A 26185-nucleotide genomic window follows, 5' to 3' on the forward strand; every position below is an offset into this window, starting at 1 on the left:
CGTCGGTAAGATAGTACCCCATTTTATACCGCCGGTTGTTAGCGATGAAGTTGATGGCCGGCACTTTACCATCCAAAACTTCGGCGAAGAGGTCGGATTGGTGGAGCACGTTTACGTCGTTGTTCGATCCGGGGATCCCGAAGTACGCATGTCAGATCCATAGCCGGTAGTCGGCAACAGACTCGAGTATAACGGTGAGGTGGGTGCCTTTGTGACCGCTCGTGTACGACCCTCACCACGCCACAAGGCAATTCTTCCATTGTCAGTGCATGCAATCGACGCTGCCGAGCATCCCAGGGAATCCGTGCACTTCTTCGTGAAGGTGGAGCATAAACTGGCAATTTGCCGTGCTTGCCTTCCGGAGAAATTCGTTGGTGAAGGCTGTCTGGACGCCTTTGCAGAATTTGATCAAACACATTCTCCCAGTGCTTTTTTTAATGTGGAGGTATTCGTCGAACACATCCGCCGTTTGTCCATTCGCAAGCTGACGGATTGCTACAGTACGTTTCTGCAGCGTCGTGTGGCTGGGACGGCTGACGGTGTCGAACCTTTCTTGGAAGAACTCTTCCTGGGCTGTCAATGTATTTGCGATGTGGAGAAATATCGGTTTCTGCATGCGGAAACGGCGACGGAAGTAGGTATCTCCCCAAACCGGGTTATCGCAGAAGTAGTCGCGTACTAACCTTGCGGCAGCTTCCTCCCGGTTACGATGGATGTAAGTCCGGTAGCGTCTTTGGGGCGGCGCGGGTTCCTCCGCCTCCCGGCGTCGATCTTCTTCAAGTGATTCTTCCATTATTCGACGCATTTACTCATATGGATCCATTACATCGATTAACTTTGGGGGAAGAATAAAAGAGTTGATTTGAAATGAAAATTGGAGTAGAAAGAAAGATGATTTGAGAAGAATAGATGTGTGTTTGTGTGTAAAATGAGGATGCAATAGGAGTACTTATAGAGTAAAAAAATAAAAAAAAAATTGGGAAAATGGTCGAAAAACGGTAATATTACAGTTTTCGAATTTTAATTTTTTTATTTTTTATTAAATAAATCTTTTTTAAAAAAATGATTTATTTCGTCAGCGTGACGAAACCCACTCGCGGGCCGGTGAGTGGGCGTCACGCATCGCGCCGGAGGGCGCCACGTCGCGCGCGCGTGGCTATCTCGGCGGGCTGGGGACGAGACGGGACGCAGCAACGCGCCCCGCGCCCGTCTCGTCATGGAGGGACGGGATTCAAGCCACCCGCGTAACTCGTTGCGGGTGGCCTAATGATCGATTCTAAGTTTTTTGGTTTGTATGAGTGATTTACTACTCCCTCAGTTCTACATTAATGTCTTGCTTTCCATTTTAGTTCTGACAATATTATATTTTATGAAAAAGTAAACCATCATTAATTCATTAACCTACATTTTTATATTCATTAGTATTCCGACAATGTACACTTTCATTTTATCTATTATAAACATTCAATTATTTTTTCTCTACTTAGACATGTAGTAACTCATAAAATATCAGGTCCACTCAGTAAGTGCTGGTCGAATATTTTATTAAAATTTGAAATTAGGGGGTTGAAACTTATAAGGATATTTATGATAATAGTCCAATTCACAACTATGCATCTGGCCCATATTATCCTCTTTTCATATTATTTCGAACCCACAAAAATAAAACATTAGCTTTGAAACTAAATTTGAATGCGACATATTTTATATTTATGAATATAATTATGAATTGGGACCGTGCTAAATATTTTATCATGAATTATTTGTGCTGGAAATAAAATGTGGACTTGCATAATACTAATTAATCATATGAATTCAACTAGACTTAACTATATATAGAAAATTTGAAGGATCAAATGTTTATTAATTCATACTAGCTAGTTATAATTTAAGATTTTAAATAAATCTCAATAAAGTAGGAGCATTTATTAAATTCTCGATTCAAGTGTGACCATTCCAACGTGTTGTTGAATGTTTAAGTGACTAAGTCGTTGAAAATCTTGAATTGATAATTTTGATGGATCACCCAATTTATGTCACTATTTTCCATATCTTAATATTTGAAATCTAGTAGTATAATATTTTCCTCTTTTTATTCTTTTATTTTGTTTTTATGGGAGGCAACCGGTGGTTGTGCTAGTTCTCTTTTTCTTTTTCTTTTTCTTTTTCTTGTTCTTTTTGCCCTTTCCAGCTTGTACTTCAATATACAGTCCTATAACTATTTTTCTGTGGTCCTATATTTTCGAAAATAAGAACCCCCACGTCCGTGCTCTTGCCAATGAATATGGATGTGGGACCGGCCCCACTTTTTCAATCTGCTCTCAGGCAAGAGCACAACATCCACATCCGTGCTCTTTCGCAAGGACGAGCACAAGGGTCCCACCATTCCATTATTCAATTTAAATAAAAACATTTCCACAAAATTAAAATACATTAAAAATACCCGAAGTAATATTATAAATTATAAAAAAATTAAAAATTACATAATTAAATTACTAAAAAATAAAAATTGCATAATTAAAATCCTAAAAAGATGAAAATTACATAATTAAACTCCTAAAAAATAAAAAATACGTAATTTAAGCTTAAAAATGCCCTCGGGGAAGACTAGTCATCATCCGGCAATACCCCCAACGTTATTTGGAGACCCCGTATCATCGCCACATGCGATCGAAGTTGCTCGGGTGTCATATTTGACCTATCGGCCAAATTGAGTTGGGCCAAAACCCCCCACAATAAGTTGGTGGGGGTTGAGGTGGCACATAGGGAGCGGGAGCCGGTTCGGGAGCGGCGGCGGTTGGCCGCCGCCTTATTCCTTCCTTGCGGTCGGCGTTGGGAACCGCTCTGGCCGGCGTCGGGGCTACCCAAGTTAGCTCCGACAAGTTGGCTAGCCACGTCTTCGGAGCCGTCGTCGGATAGGGATACCGACCTTGACCGTTTGGAGGAGCCGTTAGAGGAGGATGTTACGCCTCCCCTATACTTCGGATGCGACCGCGTCTCCTGCCAAATGTTGAGGTACTTGAACAGCTTGTAGTTCATGGATTGGTAGGTCGACAAGGCGGAACTGATGATGTCGATGGCCGGCGTCGGGGCTACCCAAGTTAGCTTCGACAAGTTGGCTAGCCACGTCTTCGGAGCCGTCGTCGGATAGGGATACCGACCTTGACCGTTTGGAGGAGCCGCTAGAGGAGGATGTTACGCCTCCCCTATACTTCGGATGCGACCGCGTCTCCTGCCAAATGTTGAGGTACTTGAACGGCTTGTAGTTCATGGATTGGTAGGTCGACAAGGCGGAACTGATGATGTTGACCTCGCTCCGGCCGCTCCCCGCCGACAGCTCTTGCTGGAGGTAATACCCCTGGAACTTTTGGATTTCTTCGTTGGCTCTGTATATAGCGTTGCGCACCATACTCTCGTTGCGCTTGATTGTTCCAGCCGACCGGTTTTCATTGTACCGGCGACAGATGCGCCACCAATAATGATCGCCGGATTGGTTCGTGCCAACCTCCGGATCTTCGGAGATTGACAAGAACGCTTTGAACAATTGCTCCATCTCCGCCGAAGTGTACGGTGTGCGGACACAACGAGTAGGAGGAGTCGGAGTTTGGGAGGGGCCGCTCGACCTCGCTCTAGGCTCGGGTGTCCACCCGTAGTGCCCTTCGGGGGCATCTTGGTCGTCTATCGGGTAAGGCCGGTAGCCACCCGGAACTTCCGAACCTTAGGTTTGAGGAGGGGCGAAATATTCCGTTTCCGGATTAGGAAACGGTTGTGAACCGAACCAATCGGGGTTCCAACCGTAGGAGCTTTTTAGTGTGGAAGTGAGAGTATTTATAAATGAAAATGTGTATTTTTGGGGAAAAAATGAAAAATATATTAAAATGGGTAGAAAACGGATATAATTTTTTGGGAAGTGAGATTTTTTTTATTTTTGATTGTATTTTTTAATTAAAATTCGATTTAAAAAAATAAAAAAATAAATTGCCAGCGGCTATGCCGTTGACCAATAGGAAGCTGCCATGTGTCCTGCTTGCGGGCACGGACGTGCTCGATGCATCGAGGAGCGCCGTGTCAGCGACAAGAGCGCAGCGGCGAACAGCTCACCCGCGCCGCTGGTACGGACGGACGGGCGAGCTTGTGCTTGCCGTGGATGCTCTAATATGCATATGAAAATATTATCATTTGGTATTGATATTTTACACTGAGAATTTGGTAAGTTAAAATGATGGGGTGTGACGTGACGTGACGTTGACAAAAATCATACTATCGGATTTTGATATTTTTAGGCTCCCAGAAAGCCTATCTTTTCCTACAAATTACTATTTAGATTCAAAACTACAGTACAATAAATTATTGTACCTTCGGTAATGAAAAATAAAGGATGGTCTAAAAGTACTATGGCCTAATTAAAGAATCAGGAGTCTTTAATTTTCTTTGGCTCAAGTTATCCAATTCTAAGGCCATCCATAGCGCTATTCCTATACCGTTCCTTAAACCACTATTTGAGGGCCCCACTGTACTTTTTTACTCCATTCCTTAACTAAGGAACGGAACCTGCAACCCTCTGTTCCTTAACCGTTCCTTAAATTACTATTCATTCAATTTCATTTTTTTTATTTCCAACCCAATTCAATTTAAATAAACACACTTTATTAAAAAACAAACACACTTTATTAAAAAACACACAACATTAAAAAAAATTACAACTTAAACTTTAAAAAAATAAAAAGCACACAATTAAAATCCTAAAAAAATAAAAGTACACAATTTTAATAATTTCATCCTCCAAAATTTGATTTGAGATGAAAATTGGGGTGGAAATAGAGAGGAATAGATGTGTGTTTGTGATTAAAATGAGTATGAAATAGGAGTATTTATAGAGTAAATAAATAAAATAAAAATTAAAAAAATAAAATAAAAAACGGATATAAAAAAAAGGTCTCATTACCGTTGCAAAAAAAAAAAAATTTTATTAAATTCGAATTAAAAAAAATTAATTATTGCGTCACCGGACGAAGCCCACTCGCGGGGCAGCGAGTGGGCTTCACGCGTCGAATGGGAGGCCGCCACGTCGCCTCGGCGCGTGGCGGAACGTTCCGTTCCGCGTTCCTCCGGAACGGAACGCGGCACGGCATAGGAATGGCGACAGCACGGAACGGCGACGGAACGCACCCCGCAACGCTTGCCGCCGCGGAACCGTTCCGCCGGAACGGCATAGGAACCGCAACGGCACAGCGTTGCGGGTGCCCTAACAACTGTTGACATTTGTGTATAGATAAATTAAAAGGGAAAACAAGACAATTATAATACGGTGAATATGGAGTATTATTTATATACCAGTAGTATGTTATTTAGGTGTAGTTGTAACTTGATAATAATAATTTGACTCAATACGGGGTTTTAACATATGTATATTGTAATAGTTGGTATCCTCTTGTCGTCGATTCTATTTTCTTTACATGTCGTTGACCTTACCAAAGTATGATAAGAAGCACAATAATTTCATATAGCACATCAATATCGATATAGATCCACAATAACCAGCAACAAACACACATACTAAAAATAATTAAAGAAAAAAAATCTCACAAACATACACAAACAAAAAACAAAAATACACAATCATTATGATTTTTTAATCACCTAATCCAAAATATAGCAAAAGATCAAGTTTTTCAACAAAAGGTATAGTATTACAAGTATAGTGAAGAATGTGTAGCAGTAAGAGTGTCCACTATGGGACGCCCGGGCTATAGCCGCGGGTTGGGGCGGCAGGCGTGTCCACCATAGTGACGGAGTTGTCCGCCCCGGAGGTGGACGCGGCGAGGGGGGAGGGAGGCGGCAGACACGGGATAGCCGCGTGCGGGGCGAGGACGCGGTGGGTGGGGCTGTAGCCGCGGCTATAGGCGCGGCTACTATAGCGGCGGCCATTAGCCGCGGCGGTTGCATCCGTGAAGTTATTTGCAGAAGAAGATTCAAATAAAATGTTTTTTCGTCCATTTTTCTCTTTCCGAATGGTAGGTGATTTTGTGTGCAAAACTTCTGTCTGTTTCGTGAATTTTCTTCCTACAATTGTCAATAAATGGGCATTTATTTTATTTTATTTTCTTGGGGAAGTGTGGGCATTTATTTGTATTTAAATTTAAATTTAAATTTTATTTTTATTTTTAATTCGTATAATCGACTTCGTCTACGTACGTATAGCCCGATAAATTTGTTCGTAATTATAAAATGAAAGTTGATTATAAAATTTGAGGGCTATTGGAGGTGTCCACTATAGTGGCGGAAATAGAATTTTGGGGCTGTGGACAAAAAACTGGGGCAGGGCTATTGGGCGTGTCCACCTTATAGTGGACACCCTAAGGTTCATTTGAAAGAGCATATAAGCATTATTCGATTCGATTTTTATTCGATTTTGCTTAATTCAATGAATGATAGGTGTCCAAAAATTTAAGCTTCAAAAAAGTTAGGCATCTTTTACAAATAAGGGTAAGCATGGGGTCACTATGGAGAAAAATGATATTGGAGAATTATAAGTGGATAACGTCTCTATCTACCTTTAGAAAAACATCTGATTTTTATATTTTTCCAATGGCAACCAAAAAAGAGAAATTGAAATCGGACTTATTTTTAGCATTTCTTGATAAAGAAAAAAAGTATTTGACCTGTCATAAGGGCATCAGTAACCCCGTCCCCATTTCCGGCCCCAAGTCCCCTCCACGTCATCATTCCTCTACAGTTGCGACCCAGGCCCCAACTGCTGTAACCCTGCAGGCCGCAACTCGGGCCGCAACTAATAAATGACACTATTCACAACTCCAACCTATTTAACTCGAAAACGCAATTCGTCGAACAATTGAAACCGGGAAAATGCATTGTTCATTCGAAATTAACATTACATTACTAGACGAAGCAAATTTAAAATACAAGAAACCCGGGCCACGACTACTACTTCTTCATTTGGGCGCGAAGGTAGGCGATCATCTCACGGTGCAACTCGAGCTCCTCGTCCGACATCTTCGATGTATCCCACGCTGTCAACTCCGTCAGCTGGCTCATCCGCCATGTAATATTCATCTCCGACAAAGTGTCGGACATCTTATCCAGAGACGGATTGGTCGGCGGTGGCACCATAGCGGAGTTGCTCGCAGCTGCCTTCCCCTTTGCTTTCCTCTTGGCCGCCTTTGTTCCTGTCGGGCGGCTCTGAATGCTAGGAGAGGAGTAGAAGACATCGTCGTCCGTCACGTTGAGGTCGATCGCCGGACCTCCTACGCTCGCTCGACCCTTCCGGACGGCCAGCGTTATATTTCTGCGCAATCCGCTCCCAAAAAGCCTTGCCGGTCTGCTGGTTGCCGATGATAGGATCCTCGGAGACGTCGATGTAGTTCCTCGCAAGCCACATTATCTCGGGCGGAGTGTACTTCTTCGGCCCATCCTCCTCCCCGACCTTCTCCTTTCCCCGCTCTTGAGCGGGCTCCATCTCACTGACCTCGAACTCGTCGGTGTTGACCGGCGATGTAATGTCGCCGTTGCTACCGACTCCCGGACTAGGCTGTGTCTGCGATGGTTGCGATGACGGTATGTACCAATTGTTCGAGTTAACGAACTCCTCCATCTCACGTTGATCGCTGTTGAACCAATCCATTGACGCCGAAAATACAAAGGGTATAATAGAGTATTGAAATGGAACGCGGGATTGAAATGGATGGAACGCAAGCTCGTATTTATAGACATCGAATTTAAAAAAAAAAAATTGGATTTGCGTCCCGGCCCGAAGACCGTGTAACGCTGGGCCGGGACGCGGGACTTGCGGCCCGTCACCGTGCAACCCCGTCCCGGGCCGGGACGCGGGACGCTCCCCAGGCCGGTCACGTGTCACCGGGACGGGCCTGAGCCGTGCCGCCCTTCCGTGTAATGCATGGGACGGGCCGGGACTCGCGAGATGCGGCCCGGCCCCTTGCGTTACGCATGCTCTAAGAAAATATCTTAGGGCATTCCGCTGCCAAACATAGATATTTTTACCTCTCTCTTTTTTCTACTTGTACTTGCACCACTAAGAGCGTATACCCCACACACACTACATGGATATTTTATTTCTTTTTGGAGATACTTAGATATTTTGAAACTTTGTACCTGACAAATTCAAACCAAGTGTTTCTTTTGTTTTTGAAAAGATGGATTTAGCTAGTACAACCTGACTGATGTTGATGACTTGAGATAAATTATTTTAAAGTTAAAAATAAGAATTATATAGGTGTATCTCATACTTTGTGTTTATAATTTTCAATTTATTGTTAAATATAAGATTTTTTATTTGATTTTCTTTATGAATTTGGAGAACCTTTAGCATGTAGTAATATTATCAAGCTTCAAGATATGTGTTCTACAATGTCTTTATTTGATTTTCAAAAACATTGGCCATGTGTGTCGTGACTGCAGATCTATTGATATGTGTCTTAGTTTCAATGTTGCATGTTACATAGTATAAGCTATCTTCTAGCTATTTAAGTAACTTTATTTTGTCTTGTATAAGTATGTGTCATTCGATTCGATGTGATTCATGCTTGGTCTGTTTTTTATTTATGTCGTATCCCTAGTGCTTTACCATGTGTTATACTACTACTCTCTTCAACATTTTTTTAGTTGAAAGCATTTATTCTCATCATATTAAAAATTGGGCACATGCGCCGAAGAGCAGCGCGTGAAGAAGAAAGAGTGGGAAAGAAAATTAGTAAGCGGTTCAAAGAGGCTGAAAATGTTGACACCAACCAATACAAGTATAAAAACCCTCAAACCATACCACCTAGCTAATTAAAAAAGGTAAACAAAAGCATTCCACCGTGATGGCAGCAAACAGTGATAAAAACAGGAGGTTGCATTGGACAAACCAGAAGCACTTGCATTTCTTGAACTCAATGGAAGCTTCTTTTGTTCAATCCATGCTCCAAAATAACTCCCGCTTTCCCCCTCTCCACCGTTATTTACCAGACTCCTCTGATTCTACCCTGGATTTGGACAAGTTTAAATCATCTTCCTCCACTTTTCATACAGGTATATACATGATAATATAATCATGTACGTGTATATATATATATATATTTTTTTTTTTGGAAATTAATTTTTCTTGGGATTAAATTTGGATTTCGAGAAAGTATAGCGATTTCTTCGATAAGGGTGGTCTAAGTCACAAAGTAGGTCATTCATGTCGAATTTTTTAATACTAATGTTTATCTAATTAATAAATGGTTATGGTGCCAAAGAAGAAAGAGGACTTGTAAAAAAAATCTTGTTAGTTAAGGTGTTTGATTAATTTAGTGATCTTGGTTTTAACGAAAACCATAGGATTAGAGAATTATCTCTTGAAGGGTTGGCATGAAACTCATGATAATGATGTAGGTTTGATTAATTTATGAACTGTAATAAATCTATACTTACTAGAGCTAGGATATTTAATGTGTGTGTGCGTTTATTAATTAGTGTACTCAATATATATGTATATTGTGTACGATGTATAAAAATGGTAGTAGGAGTACTATATATGTTTATACATGGGTGACACATAATTTGTTTTCGTATAATCGATATTTTGTAGTATTCAAAATGTTCGGAGGGAATTTTTACCAAGATTTGTTTTGATGATATAAGCATTTCCACAATAGTTTAGTTTTGTATAAGGAGTATATACCTGAGGAATATGTAATTAATTATTCTATTTGGAGGGAGGTTCTTGGGTTGTAATTAAAAATTGAAGTAAAAAATGTTGTAGATAATGTGGAGTCCAGTGTGAGAAGGACAAAGATAAAGACAAAGACGAGAATTTTATCATGCCAAAAATCTTCTCAGGATCAGGTTTGTCTCACTATATTTATCATCTAATCGTCACATGCAACCATGGAAGTAACATCATGGACCAAATCAATTTTTATTAGTTTTTGGACTGGGACAAAATTGAATTAGTAAAATATCTACTTCCAATAAAATTGATCAATGTATTAGGTGGGCTTGCTTGCTATTAAATGTACAGTTATTAGTATTATTATTAAACACTGTTATTGTACTAATAATGATTTTTTATTTGAAATTATATTTTGCATGTTTCAGGTGGTCCCAGAATTTCAGAACAAGGGAGATGAGAAAAGATAATCTTGATGTCGCACAACCCATCAAGAAAATAATTTTATCACTTCAACTAGTTTTTTTTGTTTAATTTTATTTTACTTTGGAGAATTGACTATCTAATTAGTGTGTTAAATTTTAATTGAACCTCTATGTAATTTGTTCTTTTGTTATTTGGGTAAGTAAAATAGCTTCGCCGCCTAATTGTCGCTACATAAATATTGACTCAGAAATAAACATTAATCTAGGTTAATTTGTAGTTGCATTTTGTTTTATTGTTTACTTGCAGCTTAATTTATAATTCTACCACAATTTTATGCAATAAAATACTGATAACTAGTGATATTATGAATATTTTATGTGTATCAAATTTTCGAAACTTCATTTTTATAATCTTGATATCGTAACATTCTAACTCAAAAATAAATAAATACTTATTGTGTATTTGTAATGTGTAAGCGTGTACTACAAATTTGAATTGCTTTAGGGCATCAGTAACCCCGTCCCCATTTCCGGCCCCAAGTCCCCTCCACGTCATCATTCCTCTACAGTTGCGGCCCAGGCCCCAACTGCTGTAACCCTGCAGGTTGCGGCCCGGGCCGCAACTAATAAATGACACTATTCACAACTCCAACCTATTTTGAAAGTAAAATAAAAAACGCTGTAAATTTATAACACGGAAAATTTAATTTCATCGAATACTGCAAAATTACAACATATAAATTTTCAAACTGAAAATAAAATACATGAAAACATAACGTCAATGCTGGAAAACGTTGGTGCGAGTCCAAATTTCTTCGATTAGATCGGCTTGGAGGCGAGTGTGTTGTTCCTCTTGGCGCATCGCAGCTGAACGAGCCATGACATTGCGGATGTCGTGAGGAAGGCCCTGCACGGGCGGCTCGGTGACAACGTAGTTGACAAAAATTTTGAATTTAAAATATAAAAATTTTGAATTTAAAATATAAAAAAAAAAAAATTGGTTGCGGCCCGGCCCGTCACCGTGCAACGCTGGGCCGGGACGCGGGACTTGCTGCCCGTCTCCGTGCAACCCCGTCCCGGGCCTGGACTCGGGACGCTCCCCAGGCCGGTCACGCGTCACCGGGACGGGCCTGAGCCGTGCCGCCCTTCCGTGTAATGCATGGGACGGGCCGGGACTCGCAATTTGTGGCCCGGCCCCAAGGGTTACAGATGCTCTTAAGGAATTATACAAAATTGAATAATATACTGTAGTAAAATATCGACTAGCATCCCAGTTGCACCTTCAAAACAATTACACCAATAAAATAATATACTAGTATTAATATGATTTTATTGAAAATGAGAATGTGAATATAAATACTAAGAACTATAAATGATACTACTATGTATGTGTTGATATGTTGAAAACGTAAAACACATACGAACTTGTTGACACAAGAATCAATCTTGACTTTGAGCTTGAACATTTATATAACATTTTAATTAGTACTATTAAATCTCTCATTGAATTTATTTGATACTCCACAAGAAATCATGTGTTAGTAAACAACTAAACATGTGTTTATTTTAATAATAAAACAACTTATTTAAAAAAGAAAACAATAAAAGTAGAAACAAAGTACACTTAGTAAAAGCTAGGGAATTTCTCAATCTAAACGCTTTCTTCCAAAAATCATAAGTAAACAGCTCTTCAATTCAGTCTTGCCACTTCTGCAGAATTACACAAGTATAGTCTTCTTCTCATCTCATCGATTCATGTTCCAATTTCCTCCGTTTTTCCTCTAAATTCTGCGCAATTTCATTTCTTTTTCTTATTAATTTATTGATCCGATATTTCGATTGCTTTTTGTGTGTTTGATTGAATTGGGGTGATCCCTAGAGCTGTATTCTTTTTTAGTTGTTGTTTGGATCTTGGGTTGATCTGAAATTAGTGCAAAGTTCAGATCTTGACCCTATAGATTTGGTGTTACTAAGTCATCTTCTTATTTCCCCCCCCCCCCCCCCCCCCTCGATTGTTTGTGTTTGTAGGAGACTGCAATTTAGGGACGAAGTTCCCCAGTGTTTAGTTACTTTGCGTTGAATGCAAATAAATAAATAAATAAAATGATGTCAATTGTCAATCGCTCAAACTAGGATCTTGCTCTTTGATTTCAGATCACTGAGGCTGCTGTTTTTGGAAAGTTACTTGTTGAATGTAGGGTCGTACTATATCATATGTTTGATCTTCTTCACTAACACCGTCAGTTCTAATGTTTGTCTTCTCATACTGGAACTACTTGATACTTTCTTATAAACAGTATTTGTTCATTTGATGTTGTTAAGTGGGGGAAGTGCTGCTTAACATATAGCTTCAGTTTGTGGTACTTGTCTAGTTGCATCTAATCTATTTTCATTCCGTTGGAACAACCTTGTTACTTGATTTGTTAGCTTATTACCTCACATTAGGACTCAGTCCACGCCTCATAGTTAACTCGTGTATTTGAGGGTATATGTAATTGCCAACTATTTTATCTCAGTCCGTTTCAAAACAAAGTGAAAATTGTTATCTCTAGTAAGTGTTTCATTATCTTCGAATTTATTCCATTTTTCTGCATTTTATGATTTCAGCTTCAGGGCATCAAGGTCCTAGTACCTGAATAGAAGTTAAAGATAGTACAGAAACCGGAACTAAGGGTAGATGTTTTCCCTACTTTATGGACTATGGAAGTACGCGTTCAGCAAGATGGAGTTTCATGTTCTTATTCTTGGAATAGACAAGTCCGGGAAAACAGTAATATGCTGACTTATCTTGGAACCACTTTTTGAATACTAACTTATATGTTTTGATATTTTGCACCTGATAGTTTGATCTAATATATGTAGAGACAAAACAATTGGAGTTATCCTCCTTTTAGAAATATATATTACTTGAACGGATTTGCTTAGTGCTAATTGCTTTGTGGCTGGTCTAGCCCAAATAAGATTGTGAGTTGACCAGTATTAAGATGGTCCTGTGCATCCATGTATTGTTGTCAAAGTATCTAAGCGGAATCCCAGACCCATCTTTGGGTCATTTATGCTGTACCTACTGTTATGATATTGCCTATGTTAAACCTGACGAATTGTCTAACTGAGCTGATATATGTTATTATAAAACCAATTCAAGAGCTAAAGGTGCTGATTACAGCGACTGGCAAGTAGCAATTTGATGAGGGTTTCTTTCTTTTTTTTGTTCTTTTTAATGCATTAATACTTTTTATAAGACCCCTTGCCGAAATGATTTTTCTCGCTCTTCTTTTTATCTGGGGTATTCCTTTTTGGCTTGTACTTGGAACCAGTGAAATACATGGTTAATATATAGTGCCATCTGTTTATGTCTCGTGCTTTTTGTAAATTTTAAAATATCCTGTTATGGATAGCTGAAGTCAGCTTTTTCTTATTGATCTTAGCTAATAAATCAACCAATTGCAGACATTACTGGAGAAGTTGAAGTCACAATACTCAAACTTGGAGGGTCTCCCACCAGATCGAATTGTTCCCACTGTAGGACTTAATATTGGCCGCATTGAAGTTTCAAATACAAAACTTGCTTTCTGGGACCTGGGAGGTCAGGTTTGGAATGCACTCTGAACTTTTCAGTCAATTGTTCATGACTGTATAGTGTATAGATTCTGGTTATATGGTTCTGTGAAATTATATTGTGACACAAGACATAATTTTCACCAGCTTGGTCTTCGCTCAATATGGGAGAAATATTATGATGAGGCACATGCTGTGATTTATGTAGTTGATGCTGCCTGTCCATCCCGTTTTGAAGATTCAAAATCTGCACTTGGTAATATTTTGGGGATTCAAGCAACTGTTGTAATATTGGTTTAAGTTATTAGTTTAAGTGAAAAGGGTGTCCTCACTTTCTCTCTGGTAATGTAGAAAAGGCTCTGCGGCATGAAGATTTGCAAGGAGCTCCAGTGTTGATACTAGCGAACAAGCAGGTAATCGTCTCATCCTGGTTAAACGTTAATTGCAGATGATAGTTCGTTACTTTGTCATATGGTATCACTTCAGTATATATAAAACTTCAAGGTATCTCATTCTGCTGGGATTGCTGTGATAAGGCTTCTTGCTGTGTTATTCTCGTGTCTACTTATATGCTCTTATGAAACCATGCTTTATGGCTTTTTTCTTTCACTATTTTTAGAAGAATAGACTAAGTAAGTTAAAGAAGATAGGTTGAACAAATAAGTTTGACCAAGTACCCTACTATTGATGTTGTGCTGCATAGGATCTTGAAGAAGCCGCATCAACTGATGAACTTGCTCAGTATTTGGACATAAATAAATTGGACGGGCGAGATTTTAAATTTCAAGCTGTTTCAGCTTTTGATGGGTATGCAGATGGATATCAAATTATATCCTTTTTATTTCTAATCGATGAGCCCAAATGTAACTGATTGGGATTTTTATTGCAGATTGGGAATAAAAGAGGGTGTAAACTGGCTGGTAGATGCAATGGAGAGAAGTAAGAGAACTGAAACTTTGAGGCTTCGTGCCGGAAGCAATGTTGTCTAGAAGTGATCAAATACAACTAGATCCCACCCTTCATATAACTCTGTACATAAATCATGGATCAACCTTGATGCTGTGCGACTGGTGCCTGACCTTGATTGTTCGAATGGTTTTATCTTGCAACAAAGTTGTTGTGCACCTTCAACCTTTTATAAAAACTTGTTAAACCCTTACAACATTGTTCAAGTAACATGAAATATTTAAACACCAATTGTTTAATATAACTCTTCTAAAGGAAGCCATTTTGTAGAGTTTTGGACCTTTTGGTGGACGATTTTGTTTTTGTTGTTGTGGAGAAGAGGGACTTTGCTGTGCTATTGCAGACTATGTAATTTAAGATTATCAAAGTGAGAAGTTTCCTTTACTTATCCATTTTCTTGTAAAGTGAGAAGCCATTTCTTTCTAATCTCATCAAATTCAATGATTAAAAAGCATTTTATGCTCTGTATGGTAATAAGTAGATGACCAATTGCTCTCTCTCTCTCTCTCTCTCTCTCTCTCTCTCTCTCTCTCTCTCTTCATTGTAACCTTATTCATAGTCATAGTCACAGTCACACTTCAACAGAGAATATCTGCCTGTAAATGTTCAAATGTGAAGGAAAGATAGGGTGCAAACAAGCTAATATAAGAAAAGTGTGTTTCTACATATAGTTAGGTAAATCTGTTAGCTTTAAAGAAATCTAGCACTAAGTTACTAGTTTACAGCTCTTGAAATGTTAATGCACAAAGTCACAACAAGATGGAGACTTACAACTCCATCATACATTTAGTGATAAGATACCCCACCACTACATCCTAAGCCCTTCGTTCCCGTCACTCCGGCCCAGATTGACCTGAGTTCCATCCGCTTACACACCTCGTTGCTTAGCATCTGAGTAATTGGATGGACACACACTGTCTACCCTGATCTTCAACAATGAACTCACAGGGTTCTTGTACGAAATCTGAAACCGCACTCCATCCTCATTGGGCATCTCACCTGTCAGTGTCTTCACAGCGAATTCGAAACAAGGATCAGACCAGATATCACCACAAGGCAACAGAGATGAGCAGCCTGGAGTCTGATCAGTTGAAGCCAAGGTAGACACTGGATTCTCATCAACTTTGTTCAAATCTTCAATCGGCATTGCACCGGTTAGAGTTTTAATTGCAAACTCGATGCACGGATCCATTAGTAGGTCCTTCAAAGAGGTGTCCAGATGTTTTTCATCCTTTTGATCTTCGTGGGAGATGGCTCCAGTGCTCTTGTGCTCTTCAGGAGATAGATTTTCACAAGGAATGGTTTCTTTCTGCTCATCATTGGCTGGATTCTCTGTTATGCGTTGCTCGTATGAGTCTGCTGTACCAATTTTTACAGAGGTATCCATCTCTAGCTCGTTAGATTGCACAGAAGTACCATCATTTTTGGTGGAATCAACTTCTTCTTTGCTTGATACTCTAGCTGAAGCTTCATCCTTGGTGCTGCTCTTTACTTCCACCGGTTGATTGGCTTCCAAATGAGCAAGTCTCGTTGAAGTTCTACGAGGTATATTGCTCATCTGTTTCCTTTTTGTCTTTTTTCTCTTATTTTGGAGTGCTAGATCTTCACGCTGCTGACTATCTTCCTTGTGATTCTTCTCTTTTTCTCTTTGTTCTGAACCGTTAGTTTCCGGGATATTCATATTGTCCTCAGCAGCAATTGTTGAACCTGCAAAGATAATTTCCAAACTTTTTAACGGATAAACAGTCTAAATATCTATTAGAACATCAAAGTTTGTGTAGTGAAATGTGTGTGCTTGCAATACAGAAAATGTAAATCGATTTCCTGAGACAACACAAGCTGAGGAAGAAATACGGATACTGACACGACCAAGATGAAGTTAAGCAAAGTTGAAGAACTAATACATACAATGAAGCTTTATGAAGAAGTTGAACTAACAAGTAAAGAATAAGGTGAATGCATATCGAGCCAGGATCGCAAACTTTAGAAATGAAATCTGGTGATACGAATCCTTATTATTATTATTTAGTTTAGATATTATAGGGATTTAGCATATCTTTTTCTATATCTTTGTTTTCTTGTTCATTAAGTCAGTAGCATTATAAATAGGATAGACTGTTATCATATTTAATCATCCATCAATGAATATATTATTTTGGCCAAATGCCTCGAGTTATACTTTGAATCCATAATTCCCTACGCTACCTGCTGCCCGACGGAAGGTCTCCGCGCACAGCCGGAACGTATATCTGATCTGTAGCCGTTGCCCGACGGGTTGGAACCCGCGCACAGCCGCCCAGATCTTTATCTCCGCCGACCCTCACGGGCGCCGGATTATCTTTATCTCGTTATTGTCCGTTTTATTGGATCGTTAGGGATTTAGGTCCTTAACAACTGGTGCTTTCATCGTGATCTCACCCTCCCACCATCTCGAACCGAAGCTACACCGCTGCCCGGCGGAAAACATTCCGCGCACAACGACTGCTTTGGTTGGCGAGTCCCGCCTGTCCGCCGAGCTCTAGCCACCGGACAACTCTACTTCTGCAACGCCCGACGGGAAGGATTCCCGCGTGCCGCGTCGAAGTCAGACGATCATCCACCACAGCTACGCTTCAGTCCGTCGACATGTCATACGACTACGTCGGCTATCATCGTCGTCGATACGACGTCCCTCAGGCCACACAGTCATTCCGTCCCTACCAGCCGGCCCAACCTCGCCGTGTAACCTGTTGGGACCCTCCGAGCAGCCGGGTGGAAGTACTCCATTCGCCATCGTGGTCTGATCCAGAATCACTCTACGTCTCGCACCACTTGGATCCACCTGATCGTCGCCCACGACCGAGATACCAACTCCAGGATTTCGATCCCTATTACCCTCCACCGACGCGGCAGCCCTCTTGTTGGGAACCACCGCCTCGCCGGGCATCGCAGGGATACTCGGATTATGATCAGCCACCGCCGCGTCCACCTAGTTGCTGGGATCCGCCCAGAGAACGAACCAATCGCCGCTGTCCACCGGCGCAACAGCAGGACCGCGACTACCTGCCCTTTGACCGGCCCCGACGCTCGGACACGTGCTGGGACCGACCTCGCCCTCGGGAGGAGGTGATAGCGCGAGTCCAGCCCGCCTCCCACCAGCCCCGCTACTCCACCGAGAAGCCAACGCGGGACCTGTACAGTCAGCCCGCACGTGTGACTAGTCAAACTCCGGAGCAGCCACGCCTGCCGCTAATACGGGTCTCGCAGGCGGAGAAGTCAGAACGGTCCAGGTTGGGTCTCTGCTGGCACTGTCCCGAGAAATGGGTGATGAGACATGTGTGTAAACAACGCATTCTCTGTTATGCGGATGATGAGGATGAGTTTGAGGAGAACATTCAAGATGAGAATTTAGCCGAAGAGAAAATTGATAATACTCCCACGATAGTATTCGGTGATGATGTTCCCAATGACATTACCGATGTTCACAATGATGGCGTTCCTCTTGATGTTCCAAACAACGAGTTCCCTGGAGAGTTCCTCAAGAACAAAGGGATTGTCAAGAACGACAATGAGCCACCGCAAGTGCTCGTTGGGGTATATGATGAGAAGATTGGTGAAAAGGAGGAGACATTGCTAGAAGATAAAGACGATGATGGTTCTATTGGTGAAGTGGAGAAGATAATCGTCTCACTCAATGTTGTTCAAGTGTCATCCACAAATGTTGTTGGAAATTGTTTGGGCAAGAAAGGAGATGGTGCTTACACCGAATTGCCCGTAATTGCTTGTGTCAATGTGGATTTGAATGTCGGTGATGTTCCAAGTATGAATTATCGATCAACATCGCTCGACAAAGATGCAAGATTGATCCCTCCGAGTAATGACATGCCATGCTTGGGCATTCTGGGAGGCGTGGACAAGCTTTTCGATTTGGCAAGGAATTTTTCCGCCAAAGTTGGGTCTCCTTTGTTGATTTTTTATGGAAGTGAAGAAGGGAGACGTTCAACTGTTCGGTGTGTGTTTGATCCAGGAGGAGTTGCCTCGCCGAAGCTTCTGCTTTCAACTCTCCTTTTTACTTCGTGGTTCCCACCTTGAGGACAAGGTGGATTTTAACCGTGGGGGAGTTGATACGAATCCTTATTATTATTATTTAGTTTAGATATTATAGGGATTTAGCATATCTTTTTCTATATCTTTGTTTTCTTGTTCATTAAGTCAGTAGCATTATAAATAGGATAGACTGTTATCATATTTAATCATCCATCAATGAATATATTATTTTGGCCAAATGCCTCGAGTTATACTTTGAATCCATAATTCCCTACGCTACCTGCTGCCCGACGGAAGGTCTCCGCGCACAGCCGGAACGTATATCTGATCTGTAGCCGTTGCCCGACGGGTTGGAACCCGCGCACAGCCGCCCAGATCTTTATCTCCGCCGACCCTCACGGGCGCCGGATTATCTTTATCTCGTTATTGTCCGTTTTATTGGATCGTTAGGGATTTAGGTCCTTAACATTGGACCATCATTCTTAGGATGTACGGACTGCAGTTATTAGCTCATTTAACAAAAACAAGTTCAATAATCAAAGAAGATAATTTAAATTTCTGTTTTTCACACATCACATAATAATGAAGCACAATGTCGTACCTTATTAATTAACATACATGCTATTGACAAACTGATGATACATAATGAAAAATACATCTTGTATATGATGTTCAAAATCATACCATCTTGAAGAGGTTGGCTGCAGTGAGCCAGGGAATGCCCCATTTCTCCACAAACCACAATTGTAACATAATTTCCTATCTGTAGACTTTTCATTCTGGTTAGGGCAGTTCTTAAGACTGTGGCCTCGTTGCCGACAAGACAAACAGATCTGGAAACATGATCCCGTATGATAAGCAAATCAACACTATCTCAAACAGAAAACTCAAGTTACTCAGACACTTCATTCAAACTAGAGTCAAAACTCAATCATCATAACAAAAAGGTACAACTCATCTTCCAAATATCAGTAAAAACTTGCACAAAACAAAATTGAATAGAATTCCCACATTTTATCGTTTTTCCCCCTAGTGCGATACTAATAATACATGCACTTCCCTTGCTCATAAACAAAGGTGATACGAGCATATTTCTAAGGATTATCCCCATATCTATATTATTTAGTTAGTTATTGATTTACCATATCCTTTCATATTTATTAGGATTATTTTCTTGTTTGTTAAGTTAGGGTATCCACTATTATAAATAGTGGACATTGTTATTCATTTGAATCATTGGAGAAATATCAAATCAATTTATCTTTTATCGTTCTTTTATCTTTTCGTACTTTATTTTTCTGCAAGTTCATCTCGTCAAACCTTAATTGACCGAGAACCCTAGGCTGCTCGACGAGAGGATCCCGCGAACGAACCTAACCCTTCTCCGGCAACCTCGCGCTGCCGGGACCGATACGAGTACCATCGTATCATCTGGTGCTTTCATCTGATCTCTTCCTCCGAATTATCTCCATCATGTCATCATCTACCTATGCTGCCTATTACCATCACCAATTCGACTACCGTCAGCCGCAATTCGCCCACCATCCATCGCCGCCCATATATCAGCCACCACACCACCACCCATCGCAACCCATATATCAGCCACCACACCATCCGATTGGATCGTTAGATCTGCAACAATCCTATCCACATGATAGGCACCTCCACGCACAATATCAACCCTACCAGACCCGACAGCCCACTTGCTGGGACCCGCCATGGAGGCGCATGCAACAGAGTTCTTCGACCTATGATCAGTCCCCGCCTCACGGCCCGTACCTCGCCTATGGTGAAGCGACATACCAGGGTTCTGACCCCAATAATCCTGACCTCATGGCTCGATTGTTATCCCCTGCTCAACTAGCCGCCGTAAACGATTACAACGAGAAGTTACGTGTGTATAGATTGGACCAAGCCGCCCTGCTCGCCCGTATGACCGCTTGGTTTGAGGAGAACACTGATGATGAAAATATAACTGAGGAGAACATTGATAACACTTTCATGATGGTATTGAGTGCGGATGTTCCCAAAGACATTCACGATGTTCCCAACAGCATCACCGATGTTGCCATCAACACTGCTGTCGGGGTGGATGTGAGCGATGAAATTGAACAGAGTGAAGGATCTCAAGACGAGGCACGTGAGATGTTGAGGGACAACATGGTACTCCCGAGATCTGCTCTGCAAGTGCTTCCCCAGAACCAAATTATGGGAGGACAACGTTTGTTGGACAAAGATGGCGTTGGGCACGTCTCCTTGAAAGTTATCGATATCGCTATGGTCATCTCATCTATGGGCGTGAGTCGCGGGCTGAAGAAGGAGACGCACGATGCAGAGATATATGAGAAATTCAAGATTGCAGAAGAGGGGAAAGTGTTAGACGACGACCCTGCCCCACCAGCTGCGATTTCTCTGTCCTGTTGTCCTGGTATCGTGGTCACTGATGTTGTACTTGCTGATGATATCCGTCATAATATATGCATTCATGCTAAGACAGTGACAAGTGGCTATTATAATTGGACAGATCAATCTTTTGCATTTGATCCAGGAGGGGATACGCGATTCTCGTTGTTGCTACTTGGTTTCCACCTTGAGGGCAAGGTGAATTTTAATCGTGGGGAGTTGATACGAGCATATTTCTAAGGATTATCCCCATATCTATATTATTTAGTTAGTTATTGATTTACCATATCTTTTCATATTTATTATGATTATTTTCTTGTTCGTTAAGTTAGGGTATCCACTATTATAAATAGTGGACATTGTTATTCATTTGAATCATTGGAGAAATATCAAATCAATTTATCTTTTATCGTTCTTTTATCTTTTCATACTTTATTTTTCCAAGTTCATCTGGTCAAACCTTAATTGACCGAGAACCCTAGGCTGCTCGACGGGAGGATCCCGCGAACGAACCTAACCCTTCTCCGGCAACCTCGCGCTGCCGCCTGCCGGGACCAGTACCCTCGTATCAAAAGGGCTCGATGAAATCAATTAAGCTTAAAGATTTTGCAGAGCAGTCATAAGAAGGCCGCGAATATAACATACCGAACAGCAGAAAATAACTTTGATTCATATAATAGCAATCCAAAAACAATAAAAATAGGACCTTGTTCCTTTCCCACTCAGATTTCTCGGGACAGTTGTTGGCAATGTGATCGGGGGCTTTGCATATGTAGCAGCTCTCACCAGGCGACTCTGAGATGGGATGCTTTCTTGATTTTGTTTGGATTGTTGGGGTCACAACTTTTGCGTTAGAAGCTGCTTTTCTTCTTCTTTTTTTTTTCGTTTGGGAAAAGCTCCGGGTTAGCTTCTCTATACCGTTTTCTCGCTATTTGCTCTCTCTATCTCTGTCTCGTGTCGCGGAACGATTCAGGCAATAAGCAGCAAAAGGTTTTCGACAAGGGTTTCAGGGTGAGTTTCACGGAGGATTTAAATAACGCTTTTTGTTGTTTGGAACACGCTTCTCTTCTTGGAGAATTCATCTCTCCATGTACACAATTATTTGACATGTTTTGTAGTAGTATACTATATAGGTTCTATGTTCCAAAAAACATACTACAACTCTTGCTATTATATTGCTTTATTGACATTTCACAGGATAAAAGTGCAATAAACAAAGCGGAATTGCTATGATAGAATCCACTTGGTACACAATTTACACACACACATACGTACAACCCTTGCATACTGGTACTTGATAACAACACTACACAACCATAACCATGGTTCTGGGATCAGTCGATTTACTCCTGTAACTTGCTAGCTATTTCCTTCTCCAGCCCTTCCCCTGCATCATCGACCACCAAATTTATTCAATAATAGGAATACAAAAACTAAAACCACATACTCCTATCTTTCATGTAATATTCAGAAACTCACCTTCACCCGGCGGGTGTCCACGATGGTTCTTGCCCAGCCACGTCCCAATAGCGCCTTTCACCCGATCCACAACTCCCGCAGCCGCCTTCTCATCACTCACCACCGCCTCAACCCTCACCCTTTCCTTCACCTCCTCCTCCTCCTCCTGCTGTCCTTCTCCTCTAATGGCGCTGCTGATCACCTTCGACAACTCCCTATCCTCCTCCCCTGGGCTGAACTTCTCAACCAAGTATTCCTGTACCGACACCCCTCTATCACTCTCCTCCGCCACTCCACCTCTCTGCATCTTAGACATTATGGCCGTCCCTGCACCAGCCGCTTTCTCATACACCGGCGCCAGTTTCTCGCTTACCGACTCCAGTGCACCTTTCCGCGGAGCCTCATCCACCACTTGGGTGCCGCCGCCGCCGTATCCGAGTTTCGACGCCACCATATCCTTAGCAGAGGACGCTTTCTCAGCTATAACAGATGTGGCTGCGGAAATCTTCTCAGCGACCGTGTCTCGTGGCAGCACGAGATCATCATCCACTCTCTTGGGATTGAACTCGTCACTAATTGGAATAGGCTGGGGAGCGAACTGATCGTGGCTTCCGGTGTAATCCATCTCTTCTGATCGAGTCTTCTGAATATGATCGTGGCTTCCGGTGTAATCCATCTCTTCCGGTTCAGTCTTCGATTCACCAACGCGCAGATTGCCGAGGCGGTCGACAAGCGGAGCAACATCCACCTCCGCAGCCCCTGCAGTGACAACATTAGCTACTGAAATCGGAAACAGAAAACAAAATTCATGTCATGTCAATTGGATTTAGACCTAAACCGGTAGGATCAGAAACTTTGGTCTGGTAATTAGGAGGATGAAGATCACGATCAGTCCTGGGAAAGTAAGGATCCTCCTCCAAGCCAGTGAGCGGGCCAATTTTAACCATAGGCTCTGCCTCTGCCACAGCAGAGCGTCGTTCTGGGGGAGCCTCCATTGCCAACCTTGCCATTATCTCTCCTACATCTCCTGCTTCAGAGCATTCTTCTTTTCTGACGTTGGGAATGTACGGATCCTCCAGCAAAGGAGAGGGCTCAATCACTTTATCGTTTCCTATACTGGAATACATTTCATTCCTCGCATTCCGATCCGACTCCCTATTTGCTATAACATCAGGGTATACTTCATCTTCATCCCCTGCAATTCGACTCTTCCGCGGGTTTTCCAAATTGAGACCGGTTTGTATAGGCAGAGCTGTGGGCTCCGACGCCATATTTGCCCCAAAATCCCCGTATACTTCATCTCCTGCAATTCGACTCTGCCGATCCTCCAGTGGATTCAACGGGTTTTTCAGATTGAGACCGGTTTGTTTTGGCAGAGCCGGGCGATCCGACGCCGTATTTGCCCCAAAATCACCGTATATTTCATCTCCTGCAAGTCGACTCTGGCGTTCCTCCACCGGATTCACCGGGTCTTCCAAATTGAGACCGGTTTGTTTAGGCAGAGCCGTGCCGCTGATAAATTCGGATTCCTTCACAACTGCCACGCGAAATCAGATCTCAAAATCAAAATCAAATCATACATATGTAAGCAGTTATTATGAAGAAAGTAGTTAGAAAGCGCACTTGGTGCCCCATGAACATGACCTCCGTCGACGGTTTCTTCATCCTCGTCATAATCGTAGTCATCGCCTTCGTGAGCGTGACCGGCGTGCTTGATTTTGTCCTTGATTTTCTTAGCCTTGTTCTTCACCTTCGTGAGCACCGACTTCTTCTCGCCGTGGTGGTTGTGATGCTCTGCCTCACCTTCACCCTCCACCACTTGAACAAATCAAAACCGCCGATGATTTAGACAGATACGAACCAAAACTAGAGGAAAATATTTTCTCAGTCACTCACCAGACTGCATACCAGCGTGATGATGAGGGTCTTCTTCGTAGCGATGCTGCAGTTGTCCTTCCATTTTTTAGATTTGCTTGATTGAGAGATGAGTGTTGTACAGGGATTTGCGTGTGCGCCTATATATATAGATGGAGAGGGGAGGGTTGGTTTAAGTTTTTAAGAGGATAAGAACAGAAGCAGTTAAGTAGAAATGGAGATAAATGCAGAAGAAAGGTTGAAGAAGGAATGATTCGGCCAGCTTTGCATGGGGTGTACACGTGTCACGTCCTTCTGCTATGAGACGCGTGTCGCGCAATAACTTGCGGACGTGGCTTCCTCTCGATAATGAAACATACTCCCTCCATCCCACATAATTTGGGACATTTTGACCTGGCACGGGTTTTAAGAAATGTAATAAAAAGTGAGTTGAAAAAATTAGTGGAATGTGGTCCCATTTTTATATATTAGTTTTATAATTAAATGTGAGTAGGAATGAGTTAGTAGAATGTGGGGTCCACTACCAAAAATGGTAAAAGTGAAATGGGTCAAATTATGTGGGACGGCCTAAAATGGAAAACTGGGTCAAATTATGTGGGACGGAGGGAGTATATAACGATTAATTGTTAATTATTAGAGCATCCGCAGCGGTTGAAGGACGACGTCCGTCCGTCGTTGCGCCCTCGCCGCTGGCACGGCGTTGCTCAATGCATCGAGCACGTCCGTGACGGCGAGCAGCTGACGTGTCCTCCTCTGATTAGCCAAAGGCAATACCGTTAGCAATTTTTTTTAAATCGGATTTTAATTTAAAAAATCCGATTAAAAATAAAAAAATATTTTTTTCCACTTCCCAAAAAATTATATCCGTTTTCTTCTCACTTTTAATTTGTTTTTCAATTTTTTACCCCAAAAATTTACATTTTCATCTATAAATACCCCCACTTTCACACAAAAAATTTCACACCACACTACACAATTCTCATCTAAATTCTCTCATTTCCATTCTTACAATTCTCAATCTTTCTTTCACTCTTACAACAAAAAAATGTCCGACTCTGGCGATCACCCCTCCGACTCCCGTGGTTGGAACCACGAATGGTTCGGCTCGCAACCATTTTCGGCCCCTCCTTAAACCCAAAGTTCGCAAGCTCCGGGTGGCTATCGGCCTTACCCGGTGGACGACCAAGATGCTCCCGAGGGGCAATACGGGAGCGGGAGGAGCGGCGGATCTCAAACTCCTCATGTTCCTACTCGTGGTGTCCGCACCCCGTACACTCCGGGAGAGATGGATCAATTATTCAAAGCATTTTTGTCTATCTCCGAAGATCCGGAGATTGACACGAACCAATCCGGGGACCATTTTTGGTGGCGCATCTGTCGCCGTTACAATCAAAACCGACCGGCTGGAACAATCGAGCTCAACGAGAGTATGGTGCGCAATGTCATATACAGAGCCAACGAAGAAATCCAAAAGTTCCAGGGGTATTACCTCCAGGAAGAGTGGTCGGCAGGGAGCGGCAGAAGCGAGGTCGACATCATCAGTGCCGCGTTGGCGACCTACCAATCCTAACACTACAAACCGTTCAAGTACCTCAATGTTTGGGAGGAGGTGCGTGTGCATCCGAAGTATAGGGGAGGCGTATCATCCTCCTCTAGCTCCTCCAAAAAATGGTCGAGGTCAGTATCCCGGTCCGACGCCGGCTACGATGAGGTGTCCACCCAGCTCGCCGGAGCTAACTTGGGTAGCCTCGACGCCGGCCCGAGTAGTTCCCAACGTCGGCCGCAAGGAAGGAAGAAGTCGACG

The 26185-nt window shown here is 42.0% G+C and overlaps 3 protein-coding genes across 5 annotated transcripts; 2 read left to right on the forward strand and 1 right to left on the reverse strand.

The window, feature by feature from the left end:
- The first annotated feature begins 8596 nt into the window (after positions 1 to 8596).
- Positions 8597 to 10317, forward strand: LOC121780966. Its single transcript, XM_042178633.1, has 3 exons — positions 8597 to 9048; positions 9764 to 9846; positions 10099 to 10317. The coding sequence occupies exons 1-3, from the start codon at positions 8841 to 8843 to the stop codon at positions 10138 to 10140; spliced, it is 333 nt and encodes a 110-aa protein (XP_042034567.1). The 5' UTR covers positions 8597 to 8840; the 3' UTR covers positions 10141 to 10317.
- Positions 10318 to 11671: 1354 nt separating this feature from the next.
- On the forward strand, positions 11672 to 15007 carry LOC121780990 (ADP-ribosylation factor-related protein 1-like). The gene is made up of 7 exons (XM_042178659.1): positions 11672 to 11821; positions 12703 to 12865; positions 13546 to 13686; positions 13801 to 13909; positions 14005 to 14066; positions 14357 to 14460; positions 14543 to 15007. The coding sequence occupies exons 2-7, from the start codon at positions 12773 to 12775 to the stop codon at positions 14640 to 14642; spliced, it is 609 nt and encodes a 202-aa protein (XP_042034593.1). The 5' UTR covers positions 11672 to 11821; positions 12703 to 12772; the 3' UTR covers positions 14643 to 15007.
- Positions 15008 to 22201: 7194 nt separating this feature from the next.
- LOC121780599 (low-temperature-induced 65 kDa protein-like) lies at positions 22202 to 24568 on the reverse strand. Of its 3 annotated transcripts, none has more exons than XM_042178209.1 (5): positions 24403 to 24568; positions 24130 to 24309; positions 23339 to 24043; positions 22528 to 23265; positions 22202 to 22435 (listed from the first exon to the last, which is right to left on the reverse strand). In XM_042178209.1, exons 1-5 carry the CDS (start codon positions 24464 to 24466, stop codon positions 22392 to 22394), a joined length of 1731 nt encoding a protein of 576 aa, XP_042034143.1. In that variant the 5' UTR covers positions 24467 to 24568; the 3' UTR covers positions 22202 to 22391. The 3 variants fall into 3 exon arrangements, with proteins under 3 accessions (XP_042034143.1, XP_042034141.1, XP_042034142.1); XM_042178207.1 differs by having other exon boundaries at positions 24130 to 24324; XM_042178208.1 differs by having other exon boundaries at positions 24130 to 24324; positions 24415 to 24558.
- Between the last annotated feature and the right edge of the window lie 1617 nt (positions 24569 to 26185).

The sequence above is a fragment of the Salvia splendens genome, chromosome 20 (assembly GCF_004379255.2).
Source record: "Salvia splendens isolate huo1 chromosome 20, SspV2, whole genome shotgun sequence".
Classification (NCBI taxonomy): domain Eukaryota; kingdom Viridiplantae; phylum Streptophyta; class Magnoliopsida; order Lamiales; family Lamiaceae; genus Salvia; species Salvia splendens.